General features: G+C 45.3%; 1 protein-coding gene across 1 annotated transcript in view; it reads left to right on the top strand.

Annotated features, from left to right (window-relative positions):
• MYO16 (myosin XVI) overlaps nt 1-14,964 on the top strand; it is a 701,007-nt gene that overhangs the window by 505,734 nt on the left and 180,309 nt on the right. Inside the window, exons 26-27 of the mRNA XM_069757932.1 lie at nt 13,689-13,769; nt 13,896-14,101. Of these exons, the coding sequence (XP_069614033.1) occupies nt 13,689-13,769; nt 13,896-14,101 (287 nt within the window). The remainder of the gene's footprint in view (nt 1-13,688; nt 13,770-13,895; nt 14,102-14,964) is intronic.

The following is a 14,964-nucleotide window of genomic DNA, read 5'->3' as shown; positions in this document are numbered from 1 at the left end:
AGGTTGGGGAAGGCAGCACAGGATCAGAGTAAAAAGGTAAGGTCAGGAGCAGAGTGGTCAGACAGGACTGGTATTCTAGCTGGGTCGATAATGGGTGAATCAATATAAGTAAATGCATGAACAGGACAAAAGCAGATGAACTCACTAGGAAACAACATTCGGGTGGAGAATGGCAGGCAGAGCTGCCTAATATAGACCCTGCTAGCATGTGATAGATCAGGGGACCTAATCTCTGCAGGACCTAGCAGGGTTAAATTCTTGCAGAGACTGGCCACGGCTAAATAAATGTCACAAACAGATGCAGCAGTGCAGCATGAGACAGACAAGCCGAACAGCCTGATGCAGGGAGAAATTGCAAGTCTATGGGTTGGTGGAAAACATCGGGCAGCATTCGGATGACATCCAAGTTTGGTCCAATTTTCACAGACTGACAGAATAGAGAAGGTGAAGAATGTTTCTTCCCATATTCTCCTTTCTGAGAAAATTGGATCACATTCGCATCATAATCTAATCAGAGTTTGATCAGACTGTGATTAACCCCTTTACCCCCAAGGGTGGTTTGCACGTTAATGACCAGGCCAATTTTTACAATTCTGACCACTGTCCCTTTATGAGGTTATAACTCCGAAACGCTTCAACGGATCCTGGTGATTCTGACATTGTTTTCTCGTGACATATTGTACTTCATGATAGTGGTAAAATTTCTTTGATAGTACCTGCGTTTATTTGTGAAAAAAACGGAAATTTGGCGAAAATTTTGAAAATTTCGCAATTTTCAAACTTTGAATTTTTATGCAATTAAATCACAGAGATATGTCACACAAAATACTTAATAAGTAACATTTCCCACATGTCTCCTTTACATCAGCATAATTTTGGAACCAATTTTTTTTTTTGTTAGGGAGTTATAAGGGTTAAAAGTTGACCAGCAATTTCTCATTTTTACAACACCATTTTTCTTTAGGGACCACGTCTCATTTGAAGTCATTTTGAGGGGTCTATATGATAGAAAATGCCCAAGTGTGACACCATTCTAAAAACTGCACCCCTCAAGGTGCTCAAAACCACATTCAAGAAGTTTATTAACCCTTCAGGTGTTTAATAGGAATTTTTGGAATGTTTAAATAAAAATGAACATTTAACTTTTTTACACAAAAAATTTACTTCAGCTCCAATTTGTTTTATTTTACCAAGGGTAACAGGAGAAATTGGACCCAAAAAGTTGTTGTCCAATTTGTCCTGAGTACGCTGATACCCCATATGTGGCAGTAAACCACTGTTTGGGCGCATGGGAGAGCTCGGAAGGGAAGGAGCGCTATTTGACTTTTCAATGCAAAATTGACAGGAATTGAGATGGGACGCCATGTTGCGTTTGGAGAGCCACTGATGTGCCTAAACATTGAAACCCCCCACAAGTGACACCATTTTGGAAAGTAGACCCCCTAAGGAACTTATCTGGATGTGTGGTGAGCACTTTGACCCACCAAGTGCTTCACAGAAGTTTATAATGCAGAACCGTAAAAATAAAAAATCATATTTTTTCACAAAAATTATATTTTTGCCCCCAATTTTTTATTTTTCCAAGGGTAAGAGAAGAAATTGGACCTCAAAAGTTGTTGTCCAATTTGTCCTGAGTACGCTGATACCTCATATGTGGCAGTAAACCACTGTTTGGGCGCATGGGAGAGCTCGGAAGGGAAGGAGCGCAGTTTGACTTTTCAATGCAAAATTGACAGGAATTGAGATGGGACGCCATGTTGCGTTTGGAGAGCCACTGATGTGCCTAAACATTGAAACCCCCCACAAGTGACACCATTTTGGAAAGTAGACCCCCTAAGGAACTTATCTGGATGTGTGGTGAGCACTTTGACCCACCAAGGGCTTCACAGAAGTTTATAATGCAGAGCCATAAAAATAAAACAAAATTTTTTTCCCACAAAAATTTTTTTTTAGCCCCCAGTTTTGTATTTTCCCTAGGGTAACAGGAGAAATTGGACCCCAAAAGTTGTTGTCCAATTTGTCCTGAGTACGCTGATACCCCATATGTGGGGGGGAACCACCGTTTGGGCGCATGGGAGGGTTCGGAAGGGAAGGAGCGCCATTTGGAATGCAGACTTAGATGGAATGGTCTGCAGGCGTCACATTGCGTTTGCAGAGCCCCTAATGTACCTAAACAGTAGAAACCCCCCACAAGTGACACCATTTTGGAAAGTAGACCCCCTAAGGAACTCATCTTGATGTGTTGTGAGAGCTTTGAACCCCCAAGTATTTCACTACAGTTTATAACGCAGAGCCATGCAAATAAAAAATATTTTTTTTTCCACAAAAATTATATTTTAGCCCCCAGTTTTGTATTTTTCCAAGGTTAGCAGGAGAAATTGGACCCTAAATGTTGTTGTCCAATTTGTTCTGAGTACGCTGATACCCGATATGTGGGGGGGAACCACCGTTTGGGCGCATGGGAGGGCTCGGAAGGGAAGGAGCATCATTTGGAATGCAGACTTAGATGGATTGGTCTGCAGGCGTCACATTGCGTTTGCAGAGCCCCTAATGTACCTAAACAGTAGAAACCCCCCACAAGTGACCCCATATTGGAAACTAGACCCCTCAATGAACTTATCTAGATGTGTTGTGAGAACTTTGAACCCCCAAGTGTTTCACTACAGTTTATAACGCAGAGCCGTGAAAATAAAAAATCTTTTTGTTTTCCCACAAAAATTATTTTTTAGCCCCCAGTTTTGTATTTTCCCAAGGGTAACAGGAGAAATTGGTCCACAAAAGTTGTTGTCCAATTTGTCCTGAGTACGCTGATACCCCATATGTTGGGGTAAACCCCTGTTTGGGCACACAGGAGAGCTCGGAAGGGAAGGAGCACTGTTTTACTTTTTCAACGCAGAATTGGCTGGAATTGAGATCGGACGCCATGTCGTGTTTGGAGAGCCCCTGATGTGCCGAAACAGTGGAAACCCCCCAATTATAACTAAAACCCTAATCTAAACACACCCCTAACCCTAATTCCAACGGTAACCCTAACCACACCTCTAACCCTGACACACCCCTAACCCTAATCCCAACCCTATTCCCAACTGTAAATGTAATCTAAACCCTAACCCTAACTTTAGCCCCAACCCTAACTGTAGCCCCAACCCTAACCCTAACCCTAGCCCTAACCCTAGCCCTAACCCTAGCCCTAACCCTAACCCTAGCCCTAACCCTAGCCCTAACCCTAGCCCTAACCCTAACCCTAACCCTAGCCCTAACCCTAGCCCTAACCCTAGCCCTAACCCTAACCCTAGCCCTAGCCCTAACCCTAGCCCTAACCCTAGCCCTAACCCTAGCCCTAACCCTAGCCCTAACCCTAACCCTAGCCCTAGCCCTAACCCTAGCCCTAACCCTAGCCCTAGCCCTAACCCTAGCCCTAACCCTAGCCCTAACCCTAGCCCTAGCCCTAACCCTAGCCCTAACCCTAGCCCTAATGGGAAAATGGAAATAAATACATTTTTTTTTATTTTTCCCTAACTAAGGGGGTGATGAAGGGGGGTTTGATTTACTTTTATAGCGAGTTTTTTAGCGGTTTTTTATGATTGGCAGCCGTCACACACTGAAAGACCCTTTTTATTGCAAAAAATATTTTTTGCAATACCACATTTTGAGAGCTATAATTTTTCCATATTTTGGTCCACAGAGTCATGTGAGGTCTTGTTTTTTGCGGGACGAGTTGACGTTTTTATTGAAAACATTTTTGGGCACGTGACATTTTTTTATCGCTTTTTATTCCAATTTTTGTGAGGAAGAATGACCAAAAGCCAGCTATTCATGAATTTCTATTGGGGGAGGCGTTTATACCGTTCCGCGTTTGGTAAAATTGATAAATCAGTTTTATTCTTCGGGTCAGTACGATTACAGCGATACCTCATTTATATCATTTTTTTATGGTTTGGTGCTTTTATACGATAAAAACTATTTTACAGAAAAAATAATTATTTTTGCATCGCTTTATTCTCAGGACTATAACTTTTTTATTTATTTGCTGATGATGCTGTATGGCGGCTCTTTTTTTGCGGGACAATATGACGCTTTCAGCGGTACCACGGGTATTTATATCTGTCCTTTTGATCGCGTGTTATTCCACTTTTTGTTCGGCGGTATGATAATAAAGCGTTGTTTTTTGCCTCGTTTTTTTTTTTTTTCTTACGGTGTTTACTGAAGGGGTTAACTAGTGGGACAGTTTTATAGGTCGGGTCGTTACGGACGCGGCGATACTAAATATGTGTACTTTTATTGTTTTTTTTTTTTTATTTAGATGAAGAAATGTATTTATGGGAATAATATTTTTTTTTTTTTTCATTATTTTGGAATATTTTTTTTTATTTTTTTTACACATTTGGAAAATTTTTTTTTTACTTTTTTACTTTGTCCCAGGGGGGGACATCACAGATCAGTGATCTGACAGTTTGCACAGCACTCTGTCAGATCACTGATCTGACATGCAGCGCTGCAGCCTTCACAGTGCCTGCTCTAAGCAGGCTCTGTGAAGCCACCTCCCTCCCTGCAGGACCCGGATCCGCGGCCATCTTGGATCCGGGGCTCGAGCAGGGAGGGAGGTGAGGAGACCCTCACAGCAACGCGATCACATCGCGTTGCTGCGGGGGGCTCAGGGAAGCCCGCAGGGAGCCCCCTCCCTGCGCGGTGCTTCCCTGCACCGCCGGCACATCGCGATCATCTTTGATCGCGGTGTGCCAGGGGTTAATGTGCCGGGGGCGGTCCGTGACCGCTCCTGGCACATAGTGCCGGATGTCAGCTGCGATAAGCAGCTGACACCCGGCCGCGATCGGCCGCGCTCCCCCCGTGAGCGCGGCCGATCGGCTATGACGTACTATCCCGTCCAGGGTCAGATAAGCCCAGGGCACCTCGACGGGATAGTACGTCTAAGGTCACAGAGGGGTTAACATAATCAGACCAATTTTCTCAGACTAGAGAAAATATAGTCTTGCGACCTTAGCCATATGCTCTGGGTAAAACAAAATAGGTTCAGCTTATATGGAGTACATCAACACATATTTTAGGACTGTACAGATTGTTGAATGCTAATGAGTAGGAAAGGGAGGAGAACAATTAATCTAGAGCTGCATTTTAAGTCTTACAATACAGAATGGTTGTAACATCAAGGAAATAACAATGGGTTAGGGTAGGGAATACTCAATCCTTTGAAGCATTGGTAACAGCAGCCAAAGAATAGGCAATATCGCCCCTTTAGTCTTGATGTCACACATTTGTTTATTTGTTACCATTTCCTGTCAAGTAATGCACAATGTCAGGTTGATTGGTAAAACCTACCAAAAATGTGGGATATCACCTAAGATAGCAAGTACAAGGCATTCTGACATTAAGGCCCCGTCACACATAGCGACGCTTGAGCGATTCCGACAACGATACGACCTGTCAGGGATCGCTCAAGCGTCGCTATGTGGTCGCTGGTGAGATGTCAAACAGTGAGATCTCACCAACGACGCAGCAGCGATGCGGCGACCTGTAGCGACCTGTAGCGACCTGTACAACGATCCTATTTCATGGCGATTCAATGGGACGTCCTGTCAACGAGGTCGTTGGTAAGGTGTCAAACACAGCGATGTGTGCTACCCAGCAGGACCTCAACGATCAAAAAATGGCCCAGGCCATTCCGACACTACCAGCGATCTCACAGCAGGGGCCTGGTCGCTGCTACGTGTCACACACAGCGAGATCGCTACTGAGGTCGCTGTTGCGTCACAAAACTTGTGACTCAGCAGCGACCTCGCTAGCGATCTCGCTATGTGTGACGGGGGCTTTAGAGCACAATGGTGCAGATTGCATTCAGCTCCTCTCCTACACTCACCATGCAGAAAGATCGAACTGAGCATCTATTAGAGATGAGCGGTGTTCGAGTCGAACTGTTCGCCAATCTCAAATTTGAGCTGTTTTGGGCGGTGTTCGAGTCGTTCGACGAACCCAAACAATTTGCTTAAAATTCCGCTGTTTGAGTTTCTGTTCGATACCTGTTCGTTCAGTAAAAGCCTCGCTGGATTTGCACATTAAAACTGTTTATCATTGTTAATAGACTGTTTCAATGTATAGTGGGCGGGGGGGCAGGGGATAGATCTGTGCTGAAATAACGCCGATCTCCATTTTTTTTTCTTTCCCGCATTTACAGTTGGGCGGTGCAGTCTCTCAGTCTATCAGCAGTGCGCACACACACAGCAATGTGCATGTGATGCACACAAGCAAGGGCATGTGTCATTGGCTGTGCATGTCACATGTCCTTGCCCTATAAGCCATTTACCCCGTCGCCACCATTTCCTCACTGCTGCAGCTTAGTGTTAGACGGCACCGCTGCTGCTGTGGCCGCTATACAGACAAAGAGTGTTTTTTTGGAGTGAATTGTCAAAGAGATAGGTTTAGGGAGTCGAGAGGAGTCGGGACTAGTTGTAATATCAGCCCTTTACAGGGTAGGTTACAGCAGTTCATAGCACTGTTTGCCAGGCAGGTCAGTGCGAGGGCTGTGCAAGTGTTTGTCACAGCATTTGGTGTAATCTAGCTCAGCCAATCCTTTTGGGCTACTAGCATTGTCTGATAGTCATCTGAGTAGGCCGCCTGTGAAGCTAGCTACACCGCCTGTGTATCTAAATTTTCACTGCATCTAATCCAGTTTATAGTTTAGGGCCTAGGAGCAGTGTCTGCACCTCAGCAGAGTAGCCCGCCTGTGAAACAAACTATATCGCCTGTGCATCTCTATTTTCACTGCATCTAATCCAGTTATTAGTTTTGGGCCTAGTACCACAGTTTGACCACTCAGTTCTGCTCGGTTTTCATCCATCGGTTGTTGTGTTAACAACTAAAGATACAGAGTTGCCAATTATGTAAGCACGAAAATGAATGGCAAAAGGCCTGCTGCTGGTGGAAAGGGGAATAGGCGTGTTGGAAAGGGAAAGAAAGGTTGTGTCCGTGGGGTAGGTGGTAAAGCAACAGTAACATCTGCAGAAGAAAGACCATCTTCCAGCCAAAGTAAGATGTCTACTTCTTTTCGTGGACAATCTGATATGATCCCTTTCTTACGACAATCGCTACAAGCATCGCCAAAAATTCCAGATAAGGCACAAAAACAGCAGGTGCTTGAACATATATCAAGTGCTCGTTCAAGTGGGCTCTCCTCCATGTCAACTTCAACATCACAACTACTCCAGTCCTCAGAGTTGTCACCCCAATCGCACTTGCTTCCTCACAGCTCCCAAGTCTCCAGCTGCCCGTCTGAGCATGGAGTTAAGCCCCCGTCACACACAGCGAGATCGCTAGCAAGATCGCTGCTGAGTCACAAGTTTTGTGACGCAACAGCGATCTCAGTAGCGATCTCGCTATGTGTGACACGTAGCAGCGACCAGGCCCCTGCTGTGAGATCGCTGGTCGTGTCGGAATGGCCTGGGCCATTTTTTGATCGTTGAGGTCCCGCTGGGTAGCACACATCGCTGTGTTTGACACCTTACCAACGACCTCGCTGACAGGACGTCCCATTGAATCGTCATGAAATAGCATCGTTGTATAGGTCGCTACAGGTCGCCGCATCGCTGCTGCGTCGTTGGTGAGATCTCACTGTTTGACATCTCACCAGCGACCACATAGCGACGCTTGAGCGATCCCTGACAGGTCGTATCATTGTCGGAATCACTCAAGCGTCGCTATGTGTGACGGGGCCATAACACACATGGTTGAGTCTGTAGAGCTTTTTACGCATACTATAGCCTGGGAATCAGAGGTCTGCTCCAGAGCTTCTGTGAATCCAGATGAGGAAATGATCTGCACTGATGCCCAGAATCTTTGTGAGTAAGATCCAGGCCCAGATGAAGAAGGTTCTGAGCATAATGTAGACCCTCGTTCTCAAACTGTAACGCCTATTAATGGAGACAATGAGGAAGATGATGATGAGACTGAGATACCTGATTGGAACAAAAACTTGACTTTTCGGTCAAGGCAGGAAGAGGTTGGCTCTGAGGACGACGTGTGTGAGAACACACAGGATGATGATGACGAGGATGTAGACCCCACTTACTGTCAACCCCCAGTCCACCAGTCCATGAGGTCAGCAGAGGAGGTGGAGGAGGATGCTAGTGATGAGTCTGACGATGAGGTAATGGTGCGCCTTCCTGGATAGAGACGGAGTACTGTAAGCACGTCAATAACTGCATCATCAACCCCAACTGTGCCTCAGACCAGAAGTTGTGGTGGCTCTTCAGGTTGCACAGACTCTAAGCCTTGCATAGCCTGGGCATTTTGTGACATCGCAAAGGATGATTCAACTCATGTTGTCTGTAAGATTTGTCAACAAAATCTCAGTAGAGGCCAAAAATTCACTAGCTTGAGTACTTCATGCATGAACCGTCACATGGATATGAGGCATAAGTTGCAGTGGGAAGCTCACTGTGCTACAATGCGGCCTAGTGGGCCGGGTCAACCGCCGTCTGCCCCATCAAGTGCATCCACGTCCTCTTCATCGTCTGTGACTGTGGGGACAGCAGTTGCACATGGTTTTGGATGCAAACCTTCCACCTCTTTATCCGCAACAGCCAGTGTGATTGGCAGGTCGTCAGGACATTTGCTAGTGGAAACCCCTGCTGGTGTTGACATCGACACCACATTTTGATCAAGGCAACATAACATCTCCGCCTACACCTTCCTCACAGACCAGCAGTTTGTTGGCGACACCCTACTCAACTCCGTCTAAGCACGGCAGCCAGCCTTCAGTCCCTCAGATGTGGACAAGTAAAAGACCATTTCCTCCTAGCCATGACAAAGCTAAGAGGTTGAATTTCTCCATCAGCAAGCTTTTGGCTACAGAAATGCTGCCTTTCCGCCTGGTGGACATAGAGGATTTTCGAGATCTTATGTCCGTCGCAGTGCCCCAGTACCAGATGCCCAGTCGCCACTACTTCTCAAAGAAAGCTGTGCCTGCGCTACACCAGCATGTCGCACACAACATCACCGCTTCCGTGAAAAACTCTGTGTGTGACAGGGTCCATTTCACCACAGACACTTGGACGAGTAGACATGGAGAGGGGCGTTACATGTCGGTGACTGGGCACTGGGTAACTACAGCGACAGCAGGAGAAGGGGCTGCTGTCCAAGTCTTGCCGTCGCCTCGAGTTGCTCGTCGATCCTCTGTATCTAGAAGTTCCTCCACTGATTCTGCCTCCTCAAACTCCTCTCAGTCCTCCACCTGCACCCAAAGCCTGTCTGGTAATGCCACCCGCGTTGTAACTGCGCAGAAGGAATCCTGCACACCTCCTCAATATGCTGTCACCAGGGCTCAATGGCATCAGGCAGTGTTTACATTGAAATGTCTGGGAAATGTGAGTCACACAGCAGAGGAGTTGTGGTCAGCTCTGGAGACCGAGTTCCATCAATGGTTGTCTCCACTCAACCTGCAGCCAGGGAATGCTGTGTGCGACAATACTGAAAACCACGGTGCGGCCCTTCATCGGGGCAATGTCACACACGTGCCTTGTATTGCTCAAGTTTTGAACCTGGTTGTCCAGCAATTTTTATCCCACTATCCCAGACTAGATGGGCTTTTGCAGAGGGCACGGTCGCTGTGTGCTCACTTCTGCCGTTCGCATCCCGCAGCTCGACGACTTGCATCTCTACAGAAGTCGTTGGGCCTGCCAGTTCACCAGCTGAAATGTGATGTGCGCACATGGTGGAATTCAACTCTGCACATGTTGCAGCGACTGTGGCAGCACCGATGAGCCCTGGTGCAATACGTTATGATGTATAGCCTGGGCCAACGAGATCAAGAGGTGGGCCAAATCACGCTGCAGGAGTGGTCTCAGATCAGGGACCTATGCACCCTTCTGCACAGTTTTGAAATAGCAACAAAGATGTTTAGAGCTGACGATGCCATTATCAGCATGACCATTCCGGTGATTTACATGCTGGAGCACACCTTACACAGTGTTCGGAGTCAGGTGGTGGAACAGGAGGAGGAGGAGAAGAAACAGGAGGAGTCGTATGCGGAAGGGATCATATCTCCAAGGTCACGAAGGTTGGCAGCACCAAGGCAGCTGGCATTGGAGGCTGGGGGAGAGGGGTTACCGAGGGCGCATGGTAGCAGCCAAACTGTTGAGGAAGGTGCAGGAGGCGAGGAAGAAGTGGAGGACGAACTGGCGCTGGGCATGGAAGACTCATCAGATGAGGGAGACCTTGATGAAATTTCTGTTGTGCGAGGTTGGGGGGAGAGGGCTGACAAAGGAAGCATGATTCTCACCTCGCCACCACCAAGACAACAAGGACTTGGTCCTCCTGGATGCGCAAGACACATGAGTGCCTTCTTGCTGCACTACCTGCAACATGACCCTTGGATTGTCAGAATCCGAAGTAATGCCGACTACTGGGTTGCCACACTCTTAGATCCCTGGTACAAAAGCAAATTTGGCGAAATAATTTCTGTCATAGAAAGGGATTCGGGCATGCAGGAGTATTAGCAGAGACTGTTACAGAATCTAACATCTGCTTTTCCACAAAACACCAGTGGTGCACGTAGTCAGTCTCTGAGTTCTAACTTGCCAACCGTGGGACTATCGAGTCATCACTCAAACCATAAGAGTAACATCGTATCTGGTGGTAAAAGCAATTTTTTCCAATCATTTCAAGATTCTTTAGACCATCCTTTGCAAGGCCACAGGAGACAAGAAATCTGACGCACAGCCAATGTCTAGAGAGGATGGTACAAGAGTATCTCCAAGTTAACATCGATGCCATGACTGTGGAACTGGACCCTTGCTCATTTTGGGCTTCCAATCCTGAAAAATGGCCTGAGCTCGCCACTCACACCTTGGAGATCTTGTCGTGCACCACAGCCAGCGTTCTCTCTGAACGTGTGTTCAGCGCTGCTGGGGGTGTGCTGACAGATAAGCGCACGCGGCTGTCCAGTGACAAGGTAGACAGACTAATGTTCATCAAGATGAACAAATCCTGGATCCGCAAGGACTTTTCTACCCCTGTGTCATCTTGGGGAGACCAAAAGCTTGATGATTTTTGAAAATCACCTCACCAACCGTTTTAAAAAACTCTGGCGAAATTGATGCCACTTAAGTGGTGTCTGTGGCCGAATTTTTGGAAAAAATGGAGACTCTTTTATTTAGTCCCCTTGCTGAGTTTTACATGACGTTGCCATCGTCAATTCCAGGTGGGTGGGGTCGTCTGCAGAGTTGTTTCCTCATACTATGGCCTGTGATTCAGAGGTCTGCTCCAAAGCTTCAGTGTCTGCTAGTCAGCAGAGTAGCCCAGCCACCCACCGCCTGTTTACCTAAGTACCATTTTTAACGGCATGTAGCCCAGGAAATCCTTTTGGGCCTAATAAAATTTGGTTCTACTCAGCAGCGTACTTCACCCATGAAGCAAGCTACACCGCCTGTTTACCTAAGGACTATTTTTTAACAGCATCTAGCGCAGGAAATCATTTTGTACCTAATAGCATTTTGTGCTACTCAGCAGAGTACCCCACCCATGAAGCAAGCTACACCGCCTGTTTACCTAAGTACTATTTTTTAACGGCATCTAGCCCAGGAAATCCATTTGGGCCTAGTAGAATTTAGTGCTCCCCAGCAGCGTACCCCACCCATGAAGCAAGCTACACTGCCTGTTTACATAAGTACTATTTTTTAACGGCATCTGGCCCAGGAAATCCTTTTGGGCCTAGTAGCAATTTCTGCTACTCAGCAGAGTACCCCACCCATGAAGCAAGCTACACCGCCTTCTTTCTTTCTCAATCTAACCCTTCGGCTCTGGGGTGTCCACTCTCCCTCCAGCTCTCTCCTTCTCACAGTTGGACTACCGCTTGTTTTCACACTGTGGTGAATCTTTTGGGCCAAGGCATAAGAAGTCGTCGAGGTAATGGATAATATGTGCCACCTTACAAATGTCCATGACGACACATTCGAGGAAGCAACTAAACGCCTCAAATAGTGAGCAGGATATGGAGCACCCCATGGGCAAACAGCGATCTATGTAGTATGCTCCTTCACAGAAGCAGCCCAAGGGGAGGACACTATCTGGAGGCACAGGTAGTAACCAGAACGCCCCCTCAATGCCTGTTTTGGCCATTAGGGTGCCCCTTACCAACTTCTTGACCCGCCTGATTGCCTCGTCAAAGGAGGTATAGTACATAATACTGGACTTGGTTCCGCGTCGATATTGTCATTTACTGACCTGCCCCTTGGATGTGAAAATGGTAGATTAGTCTGAATGTATTGGGTTCATTTTTTGGCACAACTCCCAACGGGGGTACCACTACATCTTCTAAGGAAAGTGTTCTGAATGGACCCACTGCCATTCTACCTAAAGATATTTCTTTTTAAAAAAATTTTGTAAAGACGTCTGGGTGTTGGTAGAGTGAGTTTAGAGTTTTACTCCAGCCTTTCTTGATTTTAGAAGGGCATGACATGCCTATATCTGTGTCTCCTCATCCTTTTACTCCTCCACCGCTTTTCTTTTTGCATGACTATATGTAGTTGTGACTTTTCCATGTGTTTGTTGTGTCTTCTGAGCAGTTTGTCAGCTTTTGGACACCTTTTAAGGTGTTTTCTATGTGTTTTCCATGTGTTTGTGTTTGCCTGCCATTGGTTTCAATGGGGTTCGACGGTGTTCGTCGAACGTTCGATGATCAGTTCGGCGAACACCTCCCTGTTCGACGAACCGAACCGAACCCGAACACTAGGGAGGTGGCTCAACACTATCAGCTATGAATATTTGCCCTTCTTTCCTAGTGATCAGGCAGAGTGCTTTCTAAACATTTTTCCTAGTGATTAAAGAGATGATCACCTTACACAAAATATTTGTCTCCAACTGAAGTCTGTTATAATATCATAAAACCCTATTTACTGATCATTCTCTGGTGCAGCTCTGTATCTCTGGCACTCCTTCTGTCCAATATTGGCTGTGGAAATGACTTGTAGCTCAGTGACTCTGAAGGGGGCATTCCGTCTACAAGGGCAGAGACACAGAGCTAACTGATTGGATGCCATGCTGTCGACATGATGTCAGCGCCACAGCCAATACCAGACACTAGGAGGATCAACGGAGACTCAATGCAGGAGCACTGATGGTGAATGAAATGCAATTTGTTATAACAAACTGCAGCTGGGGACAAAGATTTTCTGAAGGGAGACAACCCCTTTAAGGAAGTGGTCAGATGAATCTGGCACTGCTTCTCTGACACTAACTATACAGCACAGGGACATTTTATCAATATTTTCCTTGCTGAAATATGAATGTTATAATTTGATATATGGAATAATGTAATACATTAATGATTAAATGATGTACATTGTATAATTTTAGATTATTTAAAATTGCAATTTTTGATAGGTTAAAATAGCATGCAATGGAAATATGAGAAAAAATTATTAAATATGCCACCCTTGTGCTAAGATTCAATTACCATTTTCATTTTACCTAAAATGATGTACGATTGATCAATGCAGTGTACAAAGGGCCCTTACGTTTTCTCACATTATCAGGGGTTTTTCCTTTAATTTAAATCCTTGATCTTTACTGCTATAATGTTGCCAATTAAATTAAGAGAACCTATTTTAGTTATTTATTTTAATGATGTGATTTTCTGTCTTTTTTCTCTACTTTTACGCTGTTTTTCTTCCCTTTAGTTGATCAAAAAGAAGGGGTCATATTCATTTCTCCAAAAGCTGGAAAGAGGAGGGCCAACCACTGTGACTATACAACTCAGGGTATATTATGTTAAAGAATCTTTATATTGAATGGGAAGGTCAGACCAGAACATGTGTTTTATGGTTTTTTTGTGGATCAGCTGATTTGTGGTGAACAAGTCCTCTCTGTTTGTCTCCGTCATACAGAAAACTCTCACAGAGCTGGTTGGAAAGATACAAGCCGGCACATTACATCTTATGCACTGTATCAAGCCTAACAACTCTCAGCTGGCTGAAACTTTTGATAATTTTTATGTATCTGCTCAACTGCAATATATTGGTGTTCTGGAGATGGTGAAAATAATACGACATGGTTACCCCATACGCCTGGCATTCCCTGACTTCTTGTCAAGGTAGGTCCAAAGGTCAGTTATTTAAACAAATGGTGGTTTTGCTTTTAAAAAATAATTCTCCAGGAGATTGCTTATATAGATTAGGATTGAAAAAGCATGCAAATGAAACACGCATGCATCTCACTGAGTCAACACAATTAAATGAAAGTTGCTAGTTTGGACCACAAAGGTTTAACATTATTGCCTTCCCCCACAAAGGTTATGAAAACCTTACTGCAGAAAACAATATGCAACATGTCATTTCTATGACAAACGTTATATTTGGAATCTTGGCACTCAGAATTCGGTAGTAGAAGTGATGAAGAATTATTGAAGCAATCCAACATTTTATGTGTGACTGTGGTCGCATTACCATAGCACTTCTTCAATCTGCACCTGGTACCCAAGGCAATCCATTAAATTCTGATGAGGGTCCGCAACACAGGGCCAAAACTTTAGTATTCTTTGGTTAATTGGATTGCTTCAATAAATCTTCATCACTTCTACTGCATTCTTCTGAACGTCACATTTCCATATGTACAGTATGTCTTATGGATTGGATCCCTACTCAGGCACCTCTTCCCTCACGGAGTGAGGTTTGCTATCATCCATTTCATTTCATTGAGGGAGATTCTGTGTGGAATCCACTCCAAACCTGATACTGTCAAGTCAAAAGGAGACAAAGCACAGTACAGAAAAAAATCTCTTTCAAAAACTCTTCAAACCCACCTCAAGAAATGTTTCAGGCAAAAAAAAAAAACACCTCCAAACACCAACCTCCCCTCCACCCACCAAAAAAAGGATCTTCTGACGTGGATTATTTAAAAAAAACCTTGCCTAAGAAACAGAAGCAAGCAAGTGATTAGTTGAGCTTGATGTTGTCA

Source organism: Ranitomeya imitator, chromosome 3 (genome assembly GCF_032444005.1).
Source record: "Ranitomeya imitator isolate aRanImi1 chromosome 3, aRanImi1.pri, whole genome shotgun sequence".
In the NCBI taxonomy this organism is placed as follows: Eukaryota; Metazoa; Chordata; class Amphibia; order Anura; family Dendrobatidae; genus Ranitomeya; species Ranitomeya imitator.
Note: the sequence above shows the minus strand (reverse complement) of the source record. Positions and strands in the feature narration are given on the sequence as shown.